Genomic DNA, 17,627 nt, shown 5'->3' on the forward strand with positions numbered 1-17,627 from the left:
TGTAAAAGGTCAGACTTTTGGCATGTTCTCAGAGAAGTTGGCACGTGTATCATCATGATTCATTTTTGAGTGTATCAAAGACTATTTCCAATCATCATCATCATGGGCACCCTTCAAAAAATAATGTCCAAACAAGGGTGCCATTTTCCTTCTCGATGAGGAGAGTAATGACCGTCAACGTTTTGCTAGTAGCGGTCCTACCTTGTTGTTAACATCATCAGATACGACAAGAAACTTGTCAAGTATTACTCCTTTCAATGATTCCATTCCCAACAACAACAACAACAACAACAACACGACATATCCGAAACCAACCAATTTGAATATTCAAATTTCAAACGATGGTATTCAATCATCATTACAAACGAACCATAACCACCACCATAACCACTCAAATTCGAGTAATATAAATCTCTCATTTTGGAATTCCATTCTTTCTCCCAAATCATTCATTCCAGAAGAACATTTAAAAGATATTTATTTAAATAATAACAACTTGTATTCAAAAAGTAACAACAATGACTCTTTCAATGATTCTGATAACGAACAAGACTATGATGAAATGGAAGACATGAACACCATTCTCTCTCATAGAAATGATCATTCCTCATTATTCATTTCAAGTTATCATGACATTGATCAATATAATATTAAACAAATTAATTTCTGGTGGATGAAATATATGGATTCAATATCACGAGATGAAAAAGAGAGATCACTCATTCGACTTGTTACACTCATTTCAGATTCATTTGATAGTAATTCAGATATTCACTATGTGTTACCATTTTGGTATGTTATGATGTGTATTATGTATTGATGATCTATTGTTGAACATATTTTGGTATATATTTTTGGAAATGTATGATTAACAATACATTGATTATATTTCTATGATGAACGACTTATTGGTTATATTTCTATGTGGTTATATTTCTATGTGGTTATATATCTATGTGGTTATATTTCTATGTGGTTATATTTCTATGTGGTTATATATCTATGATTATATCCATTGCATTGATGATACTATATGATACATCTCACAGTCAATTGAACATTTCACAACTTGTTACTCATTTATCATTGGAATTTATAAGACATTTTTGCAATTTATTTAAATCTGAATTCAATGTTACTCCTTCTAATTTTATTCATTTCATGAATCGATTGAATAGAGAAGAGTACACTGAACAACAATTTATTAGAAATTTATTGTCAGTGTTGGAATTTGAAAAGGTGAAGAAATTCTTTTTTACAGAAACCATGAATCATCATGATACGAATGGAAAATCATCATTGGAATATCATAATAGTTTGTGTTGTTTACTTGCCAAGTCTTTATCATTACTTTTTGAAAGTGTAAGTAGTAGTAATAGCAGTACTAATGGTATTCATTGAACTCATGTTATTGAAATGTATTTCACTCACAACTACTATTCATCATCAACATGATATTGAAATGTATTTCAAATTTTCACTCACAACTCTCATTAGTGTAATACCATCTCTGTCATGAATGGTCTCTCAACTGCAGTAATTACATGTATGAGATTGACATGTCTATGGTTTGGTCTTTCTGGTCAAAAACAAGATTCATTTCAGAAAGATTCACATTCTCGAACGAATCCTTTGTTGAACTTCATGATTCATTCCATTCACAACAACCACCAGAACCACAACACACAACCACCAGAACCACAACAACCACAACAATCACAACAACAACAACCAATTTTCTGTGGACGTAAAAACAACAACACGTCCTACACCCAACAACACATTGAAAATACAAATTATACCATTCTTAGTTCTATTGAAGACGTTTAGCAGAATATATTCAAGTCTATTATACCTATTCTACTTCAAGTGAAAAGTATAAAATTAGAGAAACACTCACTACTGAAGATACTAGCCCAAGTATTATTTTATCTAATTTATTATTACAAATATCTAAAAAGAGTGTTCATGTATATACAGAAGTATTTATTCAAACCAAAGTATGGAGAATATTATTTAATACTATGAAAAGTATGACACGATTATTTCAATGTCATGATCATGTGAATGATATGACTCAAGTGGGTGGTAGTGGTAGTAGTAGTGGTAGTAGTAGTGGTAGTAGTAGTGGTAGTATGAATATGAATGATATGACTCAAGTGGGTAGTAGTATGAATGATCATACGAATGATTCCAGAGATTATACGAATGATCATACGAATGATTCCAGAGGTCATACAAACAACCATTCTGAACCATTTGAGAATATCATTCACTTGTTCATTCAATTCTCTAATTTTGTTTCTCTCTCTGTTGGACACATGTTTCTTTTAGCATCCAAAGATATTCGAAATTTAATTGAATTGAGTTCATCCAAAGTATTTATTCAAGTCATGTCCTTTCTCAATGATATGGAAAAAGAAATTCAATTATTTAAGAATAATTCATTTTTAAAGATGACCATACTTTACATGTTTGAAATGTGTGTATGGGCACTTTTTACATCTTTACATTTAGTACCAAATTTATTGATGGAATTTGAACATTGCGATGGTTATGAATTGATGAAGAGAGTATTTTATAATATTAATTCTCAGCAAGGGGGTGAAGGGAATGTAACTTGTCAAAGAAATGAAGAGAATGTAACTTGTCAAAGAAATGAAGAGCATTCCAAAGAGTATTCAAATGACATGCCCCATGAAGAACATCATGAGAATCGAATTCAAGATTTTTTATTACAATTTCAACAACAAAAACTATTAACCATTCTTCATGTCATGATTACTCTTGTTTTGGATTTAACTCTTCATATTCAACTTGTGAATCAACAAGATGCTATTCAAGAAGATTTGGGAGATTGTAAAAGAAATCAACATATTTTTGATTTACTTGTTTATTTATATGATACGACAGATATGTCTAAAATTGTAAAGAAGAAGAATGAAACCATTTGCAGCAATGATACATCAACAAGTAGTGATATTATTACTACAACTAGTAGTAGTAGTGGTAGTAGTAGTAGTAGTACTACTCTAACTCAAATTCATGACACTCTAAACTCTACTCAAATTCTAAACTCTACACTTGAAAATGATGAAATTCATTCCTTTATTTGTAAAAGAGAATTACTCGATCATATTCTATCTAATTTAACACTATTTCATGAAGAATATTTCAAAACTCTGTATTTGAGTGAACCATTTAAATACATGTGTAAGAATTTCACATCTACGAGTAAGGAAATGCAAATTCAACTTCTCAAAACATTTGATCACTATATTCATATATTCTGTGAATGTCAAAATGATAAAATCAAAACAGATTTGATATGTAGAGATTTCAATGAATATCTTGGAATGTTAAAAACCAATCATTTGAAATTCTTTGATTCTATTATGAGAGTTTGTGATCATTTATTAGACAAAATGGAAGATTTAAATAGAATTTCACTGATACAAGTTCTATTAAGAAATTCTAATTTTACTACAATTATTTTACAAGCCATTCATTTGAGTGTTGAGAATAGAAATACTCAAGTCATGCTCAAATTAGTGAAAATGATTTATTTATTTTTACAAAATAATTTAGAGAATCATAAAGATTTTATGAATGCAATGACTCCAAAAGATAATGCTCTCTACCAATTACTCTATGATGAAGAATTGATATTGAATACATTGGATGTCATTTCAATGATTGTCATTCATGATCGATCTCAGACTTGGGATTTTATTATTTGTGATTTATTAGAAATTATGAAAGGAAGTGGACAGGGTAGTCATAATAATAATAATAATAATAATAATAATTTCACTTCTCTACAACATAGTAGTAATCTTTGTGGTAATAATAATAACACTTCTCTACAACATAGTGGTAGTGGTAATAATAATACTTCTCTACAACATATTGGCAATGATAACAATAATAATAACAATAATAATAGTACCAATAATAGTAATAACAATAACAACATTGGTAATAACACTACCTCTAAAAAACATTTGAAAATGTGTGAACGAATTCTCGTATGCATTCGTAAAATATTCATTGAAAATGAAAATGTTAAAAATTCATTTCGAAAATGTAAAGGCTATGAAAGAGTCATTCATTTACTGAATCTATTTAGTAATAATTTAGAATGCTATGATTTAGTATTTAGTATCGTTCAATCTAGTATTAATTTACTAACTCTCTCCATGTATGAGAATTTAGATAATGAAACCTATTTCAAGAAATTCATTACCTTCTCTTCCATGTTTCAACCACTTCACAAGTGTGGTTTTGTTAAGAGTTATGAACATGGAACTCATCTTACTATGAATTTACTTCAATTCTCAGTAATGAGTCGTGATCACTCGTTGTATTGCTATGATGATCCTACAAGAAATAATTTGGAGAGATTTAAAAAGTGTATTGAAGAAAAAGTTTTACTTTTTGAGAATCCTGAAATATTTCCAGAAATATTACTCAAATTGTATGGAAGAAATTTACAGGAAACTGATCCTAAATTAGCCAATTTCTTGATTGATATGTTATTTCGGTTAGTTCGTTATTCCACCAATAGACATCGATTATCAAAGGCTAAATCACTACTCATTTTAATGAAAGAGTTTAGTAGTGTCTTGTTGGATCCCACTCATTATCTCTCATCAAGAATTACCAAATTGCTCATGTTGTTAGCCTCTCATAATTTCTCAACACGTGAAATGCAATATTATTTTACATTGTTTACACCAGATCGATTATGGAGTGTTCAAGGTGCTCTACAGCATGGTTTAACAAGTAGTAATAATAGTAGTAATAATAGTAATAATAGTAATAATAGCGGTAACAATAGCAGTGGTACTACTACTACTAGTAGTTCTAGTTTTGGAATTTCTCAAACCATGAATCTTTTCGATGGTGTACACCAACAAGGTGGTAGTAGTAGTAGTGGTATGAATATGACAAGTAATAGTACTACTATTACTACTATTACTACTAACAACAACAACACCACCACCAATAGTCATTCATTACACCATCTCTCTTCATCATGTTCCACACGAACCATTAACAATCTTCTCAAAACTCTCCTCGAACTCTCTGATCATTCATTCATTCCAAATTATTATATTGATTTTTCACCTCTCAATAAGGATAAGATATTTAAAATTGATGATTTAAAACAACTTAAAAGTAAGAAGAGATTATTTTCAAGTTCATCAAGTAAGGCTGCACATGATAAGGAAGAACGAATTCTCATGAAGAGAGCTCTCAACACATTTTCTGCCATTTTATTTCCAAAATTCAATTATTCTTCATGGCCAAGTGAAAAAGGTCATACGACCACTCTATGGTTTAGAATTGAAAGTACTTTGAATGAAAGTATGAAAGGACAATCCATTTCATTCACACCTCCGAGCGTATCTGCCATGTCATATTCTCCAACCAACTCGGCATCTCCAATTTATCTCTATAGTTATTCTTCTCATGTCAATTCTACTGCCATGCATTTATGTATGTTACCTCAAATGAAATTGAGTGTGCAAGTAGAGAGAACGAATGACAAGTCATGTTTCAATGAAATATTCACACACTATGATTTTAAATTATATCAATGGTATTTTATTGGATTGAATTATCAATTGATTCAATTACAAGATAAGATTGAACATGTATTTAATTTGTATGTGAATGGATTTCATGTTCAAAAAGTTGTACATGAAGAATCTATGGACAAGTCATTGGTGGATCGATTTAAATCATTTTTAAATTTCTCAAATACGAGTTTAGAATTTGTTGCAATGGGAGCCAAAGTCACTGAAGTGAGTTCCATGCTCAATCGAACCATGAAGAGTGTCATGAATAAGAGATCAAGTAATAGTGGTAGTTTGAATAATAGTGGTGGTGTGAATAGTACTATCAATAATTTGAACAGTACGAATAATGGTGAAGATCATCACTTTACTGTAATGACAACCAATGACACTCTACAACCACCACCACCACTACTACCATCACCACTTCATTCTCATACTGGTGTGAGTACGACGAGTAGTAGCACAAGTAATAGTAGTACAAGTAGCCATAACAGTGGTGATAGCCCTATCAATACAAATCATCATCAACAAGAACAACAACAACAACAAGAACAACAACGACAACAACAAGAACAACAACTCACAATGGCAACCAGTAATGTTTCAAGAGATGATGATCATACATCGAGTCAGACTACAAGATGTTCCATTCCTTCCCATTTGCAAGAAACTCAAAAAACTACTACTCTTGGTAACCATTCGAGTGGATCCTCACAAATTCCATCATCCACCACCACCATCGTTGGTACACCACCTCCTTCTACAAATCCTCAATACGACTCGCCACATCATCTCAAAGAATCTATTTTTGTATGTCCTGCTTTTCAATTAGGTAACATGTTCTTTATTGAAGAATGTCTCAATGATGAAGAAATGTACATGATGTATCATTTAGGACCAAATTATATGGGAAGTTTTGATGAAGATCTCAGTCAATACTTTTGTAATGAAATGATTAATGAGGAAAGTGTTGTGAAATTTAAGAACAAAATTTATTACATGAAAGATTGTTCTAATAATGTAGGATTGAGTCAATTATCGAATCGATTTGTATTTGCATTTTCAAGTGTCGATGCAAGTGTTATTACAAGATTGGCAACATCATCCTCTCAATCCAATACTTTGGATACTGTCGATGTTGTATTTAGTAATAATAAGAACAAGACGATGGGAAAGAGTAGGACAAGTCATACCAGCACCAACACCAGCAATGGCTCAACCACTGGCACGACTACGACCTCTTCTCAACAACAGTCTTTGGTTGGTCATACTGCGACGACGACTACGACTACTACGACGACGACTACTCCGACCACTACAATGAATATCACAACCGCAAACACTAACACTCCCGCCACACCAACGACTACGACCTCTTCTTCTTCCAACACCTCCATGATGGATAATACTACGAATAGCAGCTCTTCTTTGAGTGGTTCCAATAACAATAACACAACCGCTAACAGTAACAACACCTCTTCGAATCACTTTTACAACACTTCTGATATTCGAGCATACATTCCAAATAGAAATTATAACAATGCCAATGCTCTCTCATTCCAACGAACTTCAAACTTTATTCCTATCAAGTGTTATCTCTCTGGTAAGACTACACTCGTCTCAAAATGTACATTTAAGGCAAATTTATATGTCATTGGAGGAATGAAATCTATTTTAGGTCTCTATGCTAAAATGAGAGATCCATCGAGTAAGATTTATGTCTTGTTACTATTAGCCTATTTGATGAAGTACAATACATTGAATACATTGGAAATGAATCGATTAGGAGGTTACGATATGATTAATTATCATTTATTGGTTCAAGGAAATTCATCAAATCCATTTATCATTACCAATGCTGTTTTATTATGCATGTTAGTCATGTGTGGATTGAATATTCCTATTGAAACTATTTATGAACATGTTAGTATTACTCATGGTAGTAGTAGTAGTCATAGCATTAATAGTCATAGCAGTAATAGTAGTAATCGTGGTGGTGATCATGGTACTGTCATTGGCAATACACCCAACTTGAAAGTTCGAGATATTTGTAAGAGTGGAGTCATTAATAATTTTATGGCATTTGAAAAGTTATTATTAGATTATCGAATTTGGCATTCAAATGCTCATGTGAATACTCTCAAGAAAATGTTAAAATGTTTAGCAGAATTAGTTTCATCTTCCTATCGAAGCAAAGTGAATGAACATCATCGAGTCATTATGCTCACCACTGTGAATGGTGTGAAAAGATTATTATTTGCCATGTCTCAAGGATATGTCTTTTCAGAAAAGATTGAATGGCCAATCAAAATTATTACACCCACAATCAAGATTTTGAAATGTATCATTCCATCTCCCATCTCAATGACTTATTTATATCCAATTGTTCAGTATATTATTTTAACACATCAATATTCTTCTGATCCACGTCATCGTCAAGTAAAATAATAGTGGTAGTAATAGTGGTAGTAGTAATAATAACAATAGTAGTAGTGGATATAATCCTAATAATAATAATACCAGTGGATATAATCCCAATAATAATAATGGACATAATGACCATAATAGTGAACCTATTGAACCTAGAAAATCAGTTCTCAACATGTTCTATAATTTAATGGAAGAGGCTCCAGATGATGTTTTGGAAGATTTCCATTCAGTTCTTCCTACTTCACAAATTATTGCACTTTTATATACAAAATCTAATCTCATTCGATGTATCTTGTTGAAAATGCTAGGAGTTTATTTATCAAGAAAGGAATCATTGAAAGAAAATTTTGTCAAAACAAATTCAGCACATTTATTAGCTCAACAATTATTAGAAGTTGGAAATCCATCACTTTTAGAATTTCAAGTCATGTTTGATTTAATGTTAGGATTATTTTCATCATCGACAACACCACCCTCTGCACGTCAAGAGAAGAATACATTTATTGCAAATAATAGTACTGATACTCATACTACTCATACTACTGATACTACTACTCAACAAACTACTACTACACAAACCACTACTGCACATACATCGAACACTCTTCTTCGTAGTGTGGATAGTAGTCATTCGATCATTTCCACAGCTTTGCATACTGTGGGTGCTACGAATAGTTTTAGTGGAATTTCTCAGAGTAGCACCAACAATGATCGTTTGTCAAGTACCATGAATCATTCAACCAACACCACATATAATCATGAACAAGTCAAACATGATAGAACTCTCAATGACGATAACGATCAGAAAAGTGAAATGAATCAAGACGATGATGATCGTATGATGACATTGAACACACATCGACCCAATCTCTCTCAACTCATAGAATTAGGATCACCCGAAGATCATGATGATACAAAATCCAATTTTTTTGCAACTTCCATTTCCAATACTAGCGTTCAACATGTTGTGAATGATGGTAATATTCATAATAGAGGAATACCAGAGTCATCTCTTTTAGCTTCACCTGGAAAGAACAAGCGATCAAAATCAGTGTATTTCAATTCTCTATTACCACCATCGAGCACAACAACAGCACATCATCCACCTTCATCAGCTTTACATTCATTGAATAGACTTAAAAATTCAATCAATCTCATTGAATATGAATTTGCACAATTAGAGTTTAAAGAATTCTTAATTCCAATTCTCAAATTAATTCCACACATTAGAAATATTGATGAGAAAATTAATGTCTTTGAAACTATTTTTAAACTTTTCAAAAATGGTGGAGAGAAACTTCGATTATATTTTTATGAAATCAAAGCACATTGGTATATTCAAACCTATTTATCAAATTTAGATTTAAAAATTGAATCTACATTTAAATTTATTCAACTCACTCTAGATTTCATTATTGAATATGTGAATTATAGTATTTTAAATATTCCAAAAGCATATTTAAATCAATATGGATTGAAAGGAAGTGTTGAAATATTAACAAGTATTTTACAATATTTACTAGTCATGGAGAAGTCATGTTATGATATTATATTCATTCAAAATATGCAAAGATATATATTACAAGGTATTCTCTTCTTTTTCCAAAAGAATTATCTCTATGTGGATCAACAAAAGAGTTCAACCAATCGAAGTAAACAAATTGAAAAGAAGGAAAAGAAGATTAAGGGACATTTGAATGCTGTATTTTTATCCTTTTGTACTTGTGCAAGTGATTATATTATTCAATGGTTTGATTTACCAGAATATCCTCCAACAACGAGTTATGGTGATAGAGGTAGTGGTGGTTCTCATGGTGATCGAGGTAGTGGTGGTGGTGGCTCTGATCATGTTGTTCGAGGTGGTGGTCATAAAAGTGATTCTACAAGTGATAACGGTCGAGCAGGTCATGGAAGTAGTCGTAGTCATGGAAATGGTCATTCATTCAATCATCATCATCAAGATTCAAAGAGAATCGATCCTACGACGTTACCATCCATCAAGAGCCTCACCAAACAACTCTCACAACTGGTCTCTCATAACAATCATCATGAAGAAGATCATTCACGTCGTACCATGATCACCACATCATCATCATCCACTCCTTTGAAACAATCCACAAGTATGATATTTTCAGATTATAATAGTGTTGATTGGATGCATCCACCTTTGAATCATACTTCAACTACTACTACTGCTGCTACAACAACAGCAACAACAACCAATACGACTGATGCCATTTCAAGCAGTGCTATTCATACGGATGACATGGATGTCAATCAAAAGATCATGGTGGAACATCAAGAACAGCCTCAGTACTCTTCTCAACGTAATACTACAACACAACATTATCCATCTGCTTCCATGAACAACACTGCACCCATTGTTGAGGTCATTATTGACAATTATTTGAGTATGAATGAATCTCATTCAACAACATTGAAGAAGGTGAATACTCGAAAGATGATACCTTCATGGGAACAATCCAATCTCTCTGCAAAATGTTTTTATGAATATGAATGTATTTTAATGAAACATCAGCAACAACTTCATGTCGAACACACAAAGAGCCATGATACGATGAATTTTAATGAAGGACAACCATCAGAGACAAGTCAAGGAACTATGAACTTGATCAGAACGAATGAAGAGGCTAGTAGTAGTAGTAGCAGTACTACAAACAATGAAGAGGCTAGCACAACTACTAGTACCACAACTACTACTACAACTGGTGGTACTGCTACCACTGGAACAACAACTACTAGTACTACTACTACGAAAACTGAAGAATATCATACTACCACCACTCGACATGGCCAGACATGGAATATACAACGGATGATTTGAATTCTCAAACCCATATACCACCATCCACTCCCACTCTTCAACAACCACCACTCTTTAATCATTCCATTCATCAAATTTCAGGATTTATCTATTGGTTTGTTGAATCTATTCGGCGGTGTCTCATCATACAAAAGAAAGGAAAGAAGGGAGGAGCCTATGCTAGTAGTGATAATGATAATCAAGATTTTAATCCAATCTCAACTTGTGAAATTGTACTTGTTGAACAATTGAAGAGAATATTCATGTTTTTATTGGATTCTAAACGATCCAAATCAGATCATATATTCACACTATTACAATTATTATACTTTTTCCCATTCCATTCTGAATTGATTATTCATGATGTACTTCAAGAACCAAGTGGACATCAAGAAATGACCAATTGTGGTAAATTATTGAAATGTTTCTATTCAGATACCAAGTATATTACTCGACTCGTCTATCGAACAGCACATTTATTTGAAAAGACAGATACCATTTTACCACAATTGAATCGAAAAGTTTGGAAAGCCATCATGAACTCAACGACTCATAAAGATTTTCTCAAGAAGAATGTCTTTTTCAAGAATTTTGATCCGAACGATCCAATTGAATTTATTAGTATGGTCGAAGAAGCCTCCACCGTCTCGGAAAATATCACGACATTAATATTTGAACCCAATGTTATTGATCAAGTGCGAGAATGGGAGAATACAGAATTCTCTGTTTTCAATTCTAAACTTACCTCTGTGACTGAGACAATACTAAAATCCGAAGAGACTGAAAAGAAGAGAGATTTTAATTTCAAGAAACAACTCCGAAATGAACATGCACAATTAGAATTGAATAAGGTCAAGTTTTTAAAGCCTCATATATTGAAATTGAAAAGTATTATGGACACAGATTTACAAGCTAGAAAGCAATGGAAAATGTTGATCAAGTGTATCTATGAAGATGTGAGTGCATTCAATGTCTATATTCATACCATGAATGCATACTGTGATCGAACCATCAAGACTCGTTCTACGATAACAACCACTCGTTCTCATGTCACGAAAGAGAATGATTATCATCGACTTGCATTTATACCCTATGATGCAGAAACGTATGAAAATGTGGATTATAAATTAGATTCCATTTCTGGACCCAATAGAGTCAAGATGAGAATGAAAAGACAATTGAAAAAGAGACCATTCCATATGGATGATGGTGTTACTGTATTAGAGGGTATGAGTATGAGTGGTAGTGGTGGTAGTGGTGGTGGTGGTGGTAGTGGTGATGGCAGTACAAGTATTAGTAGTGGTAATGCTGTTGGTGGTACAAGTATTAGTGGTGCTAGTAGTGGTACCACCACTCATCATGTATCAGTAGTAGTAGGAAATATCTCAACGAATCGTCTCTCACATCGATCCAACACCAACAACCATGATGTAGATGACCATCCTCATGTGCCAAGAGAACGAAGATCTGTAACATTTGAAATGACTCTCCACAAGACTCAAATTCTTTCTGAATCACAATCGGATGATGGTTTGTCTCTGCTTGTGGTTGCGGAAGAAAGTCTTGGAGAAAGTCTTGGACTCCACAACAACACAGAGACTGTTGTGGACCATAACTTGTCATCCAATAACAACAACAACACGACCAGTAACAACAATATTATCAACAACAACACACATACTCTCACAATGGCCAATTTGTCTACTCTTAACTCTACTTCAACTCATAACCCTATGATGGCCAATCATAACAACAACAATCATAACAACAACAATCATAACAATAACAATCATAAAACAATCATAATAACAATCATAATAACAATACTACTACTACTCTCAATACTTCTTCCATACTGGCCAGTAATACAAGTGCAGAGGATAACAATGATGATGAAATGACATGTTCTAGTGAAGTGAATAGTACCACAACGACCAGTAACAACAATAATTACTCCTATCTCACCATTTCGAATATCATTTCTGAACCAAAGAAATGTAAACGTATTACTCCTCTCCGTATTACAGAAGGTGAATTAGTGTTGGGTGAAGATGGAGTCTATTTCATTGCAACATGTTCCTATCCACTCACCATTAGAACCAATTCTACAACAACAACAAGCACAGGTGTTTCTTCTTCTCATATCAAGTCTCATCATGAAATGAAAAAGACATACAATTTTTCCTATGAAATTATTCGAGAAATTCACAATCGAAGATACTTGTTGAAAAACAACGCTGTGGAATTCTTTTTAGTGAATGGTAAATCATTCTTCTTTGCATTTGAAGATGGAGAATCACGTGATAAGATACTCTCATTACTCACATCACCATCCTCTCGATTCAGTTATATTAATTTAACACCTAATTTGAATTTACCAAATTTAGTCAATTATGAAGAAGAAGTGAATGGTAAATTAATATTCAAAAAATCCATTACACAAAAATGGGTGGAAGGTACTATAAGCAATTTTGAATATTTAATGCATTTGAACATCTTGGCAGGAAGATCATTCAATGATCTCACTCAATATCCTGTATTTCCATTTATATTAAGAGATTATGACAGTGAGGAATTAGATTTATCAGATCCAAATACGTTCCGTGATTTACGTAAACCTATGGGTGCTCTCAATGACAAACGTCTTGAAAAAATTATTGAACAATATGAAGCTACAAAAGAAATTGAAGATCAACCCTATCATTATGGTTCACATTATTCCACACCGATTGCAGTTTCATATTATTTAGTGAGAATGGAACCATTTACAAGAGTATTCTTTGAATTCAATGATGGTAAATTAGATTTGGCAGATCGTACCTTCCATTCCATTAAAAAGTCATGGGAATTGTCGAGCGGTGAAACACAATCCAAATCTGACTTTAAAGAACTCATTCCAGAATTCTTTTATTTACCTGAATTTTTACAAAATAGAAATCGAATTGATTTTGGAGTGTTACAAAATGATATGAGATTTGATGATGTTGAATTACCAAAATGGGCAAAAGGAGATCCAGTACTATTTATTAGAAAACATAGACAAGCTCTTGAATCTGATTATGTCTCTCGTAATTTACATCATTGGATTGATTTAATCTTTGGATACAAACAACGTGGTGAAGCAGCGATCAATGCTACAATGTCTTTCACTACATGACCTATGAAGGATCATTGGCAGATGAAGTCGATTTGATTGATGATCCCATTACACGTGAAGCGAGATGGACACAAATATGTACCTATGGACAAACACCAAAACAATTATTTAAAAAACCTCATCCTGAAAGATATGCTACAACGAATTTGATGGGTGGTGAACAAGATACTATTAATGTCATTCCAATCACGAATTATATCTTTAAAGTAGCCAATGAACTATGTCCTGGAAATATTAGAATATTCAAAGAAGCTGTTCAAGATTTGTACATTCGAAATGATCAAACCACGTATAGTGGAAGTGTGATTGCGGTTGGAAAACATCAAATTTTCATTCCACCTTCAGGACAAGTCAATATGCAACGAAGTAAGAACTCTCCAGTCTATCTCTCATTTAGACATTGGGATAAGACTCTTAGAATTTGTAAATGGGATACTGGAAAGCCACTTCATGTCTATCATTTTATGAATCAACCTGAAATTTACAAATGTGCTCGTTTCTCAAACAGTGGTGATGTATTAGTGGTTGGAACTAGTATTGGAGCATTACATGTCTTTCGTGTCAATACTCGTGTCAAGATTCATAACAATAAGAACACACCAGATACCACCAATGTGAATACAGATAAGGATAACAAGTTTTTAGATCATGCTGCAACATTGAGTGGACACTCGGATTCCGTTCTGTGTGTTTGCATTTCTACAGAATTTTCAATGATTGTGAGTGGATCGAGAGATTGTTGTCTAATGATTTGGGATTTGAATCGTTTTAGATTTGTCAAAGCGATCAAACATGATGGTAAAGTGAGTGTGATTGCAGTTTCACCCACCACTGGAGATATTGCTAGTTTTTGTCAGAATTCTGTGAATGGCCAAAATCACTTGTATTTGTGGACTGTGAATGGAGATTTAATTTCCTATTCAAACATTAGAGCTAAAATTACATGCATGAAATTCACATGGATGGATGAAGGAATTAATCAAAATGTGTTAGTGTGTGGATTGGCCAATGGAACCATTGCCATTTTAGATGCTCTCTCATTGCGTGTGATTTCAAAATTGAAGATTACAGATTATACAGCACCTATTCGATGTATTGACATTAATCCTGCCATGACTGAAATTGTAGCTGGAGATGATCGAGGATTTGTGGTGAGTTGGCACAAGAAGCATTAATTCCACGTGTCTGTAAAAGTACTATGATCATAATAATTTAATTCATTGACAAAGTTCTAACGGTGCTTTAATTCATAAATGATTGTTTTAATTCTGTGCTTGACCAATTAACAATTGTAAGGTCAATGAATCACTTCTTCCTTATCTCCTAAACAATGCAAATACAAATAACAATCTGTTCCAAAGCCTTGCATGGACATGACATTCAAATCTCCACCCCAATACTTGGCATACAATCGACTCAATGGCAACCCGTATCCGAATCCAGCTAAAGGAGCGTGACTATCTGTGAATTCTTCAATTTTAGTCATGTCCTGATTCACCTCTGTAATATTATTTGCACCACGTTAGCTTTCAAGAATGTTAGGAGGTATGACTACTTACTTGCAGTAGTGTAAAGATACGACCAAATCTTGTGCATGTCCTTTCTTGGAATACCTTTTCCCTCGTCACTAATCTTAATTGAAATATTCTCTTTATCACTTCCTCCATCAGCAATAATAATATTGACCTTTGGCAGTGATTTACCTTGATGGTTCTCAACAACAGCTCTCATTGAATTTTTCAGTAATTCAAAGAAAATATAATACAAATGACTTGGAACGTATGGAAATTCTAAATCAGTTCGTCCAATAATCACTACTTCTGGAGCGTCTCCATACGACATTCGACATAAATCTGCAGCATCCTCAATAGCATCCTTAGCAACATGCAATGGATTCGTATTCATACAAATTAATCCAGCATAACCATTCATTGGTTTAGTGAGCTATTAAGATTTGCATGAAAATATTATTTTGCATCATACAAGGTTCAATACATGGACTGGTAATAATGAGATATCCTTACCTGTTCATGTAATGCTAAATGTTGTCCAATTAACATTCTCATTCCAATTCTGTTAATATAGAATGAATCCAATGCCGTATGCAGCTCTGAAAATTCTGCCAAATCAAAATTAGCATCATTTTGATAAATGGATTCTCGTAATTTCATTTTCAACTCATTCACTCCTTTAGCAACACTAATCATGGTTGGATGATGTCTTGTGAAAATTCCTTGAAGAATTTTTGTAAAGTGCAATTCTTCTTCCATTGTTTTTGGTTTTTTTGCATAATAAATATCATTAAAGCTTGCCATATACCAATCTCGAACTAATCGTACAGATGGCATTAAATTTAATCCATTTGGTAAATTGTCTAATTGTCGGACTTGTCTTCCTAGACGTTTTGGTAATTCTTCTTTTAACCAATGAGAGCTATTTAAAAGAGTTTGTTTGTTAAGTTTTAAACCAAAGTTCATAACCATCTAATGAGTGTGAAATAAATGTATATATTGTATGAATAAATTGTTGCCGAGTATGGTATGCATATCATCGTGACAATGTTATTGTTTAGATTTCAAACAGAATCATACGTTGTTGTTCATGATGGATTGATCGTGTTATATATATTTGGAATGCTCATTTACTTACATTTAAGGTGATCGGAGCAGAAGGTTGACGTGCAAAATCATACACTGTTGATAAATCTACAGGAGATCCAGTTGCATTGGTGTGTTCTTGATGGGTAGTATGCAATGAAGAAGGGTTGGAATCATGATGAGAATGATGTCCTGTTCCAGTGGTGGTCATGTTGTATTTGACATAATTGGTACATATTCCTCTGTCCATCACGGATGAATGAACAACATGATGATTTATAGAGTGATGAGAGGAAAGGCATTGTAAAAGACGTTTCGTAGTGGTGGTGGTAAGACTGTTCATGATGAATGATCAATACAATCAAGTTGCGTCTCAAATATGAAAAATAAGTAGTGGTTAGGGATTTTCGCTTTTTTTTTTTAATTGGGATTTTTAAAATACGAAATTACCCGAATCATCACTTTGCAAGCAACTTTTATGAGCCGATAAATGCCTGTGAGTGATTCGGGCATACTCAATCTTGTAATAACAATACTGTGATGCTCGCAAACTCGAAACCTGCTCCCTCTCGAGGATTTCTCTGATTAGCCTCATCATGAAAATCACTTGATGAAAATGTCATTTATTGAGCTTGTTGATCTTTTCCAATTGTTGTTTGTTCTTTTCAAAACAATCCATCCAACTATTGAATGTATCACTTAAGAAATCTTCAGAATAGTGTTGAGATGCATGATGGTGTGATGAATAACAAGTGGATTCAGGTGAAGAATGGATATCATTAGGAGTCGTGGTGGTGGTAGTGGTGGTGTTGAGGGAGTAATTAGAGTTCATGCTACTTGCAGAAGTTGAAGAAGGGTAGTAATCATTGGATGATGATGATGGTGAATAACATGGTGTTAAATCAATGATGTGGTGATGTTGTTGTTGTTGTTCATTATTGACATCATTACGAGTCCTATCATTCAAAGAGGTTGAAGTGCTGGGAGGAGGAGGTGATGGCAATACCGGAGAATAAATATCATCATCGATGAGA

At 33.2% G+C, this 17,627-nt stretch overlaps 2 protein-coding genes across 2 annotated transcripts; one reads left to right on the top strand and one right to left on the bottom strand.

Moving 5' to 3' along the window:
- Positions 1-123: 123 nt before the first annotated feature.
- C9374_004577 (uncharacterized protein) lies at positions 124-15,171 on the top strand (the record flags this gene model as incomplete). The annotated part of the gene is made up of 9 exons (XM_044694231.1): positions 124-137; positions 190-792; positions 1,050-1,362; positions 1,498-1,763; positions 1,823-7,975; positions 8,037-10,777; positions 10,834-12,538; positions 12,751-13,907; positions 14,006-15,171. 9 exons carry the CDS (start codon positions 124-126, stop codon positions 15,169-15,171), a joined length of 14,118 nt encoding a protein of 4,705 aa, XP_044548919.1.
- Positions 15,172-15,293: 122 nt separating this feature from the next.
- C9374_004578 (uncharacterized protein) lies at positions 15,294-16,936 on the bottom strand (the record flags this gene model as incomplete). Its single annotated transcript, XM_044694232.1, has 4 exons — positions 15,294-15,496; positions 15,556-15,940; positions 16,021-16,479; positions 16,646-16,936. The coding sequence occupies 4 exons, from the start codon at positions 16,934-16,936 to the stop codon at positions 15,294-15,296; spliced, it is 1,338 nt and encodes a 445-aa protein (XP_044548920.1).
- Between the last annotated feature and the right edge of the window lie 691 nt (positions 16,937-17,627).

Source organism: Naegleria lovaniensis (assembly GCF_003324165.1).
Source record: "Naegleria lovaniensis strain ATCC 30569 chromosome Unknown tig021, whole genome shotgun sequence".
Classification (NCBI taxonomy): domain Eukaryota; phylum Heterolobosea; class Eutetramitea; order Acrasida; family Naegleriidae; genus Naegleria; species Naegleria lovaniensis.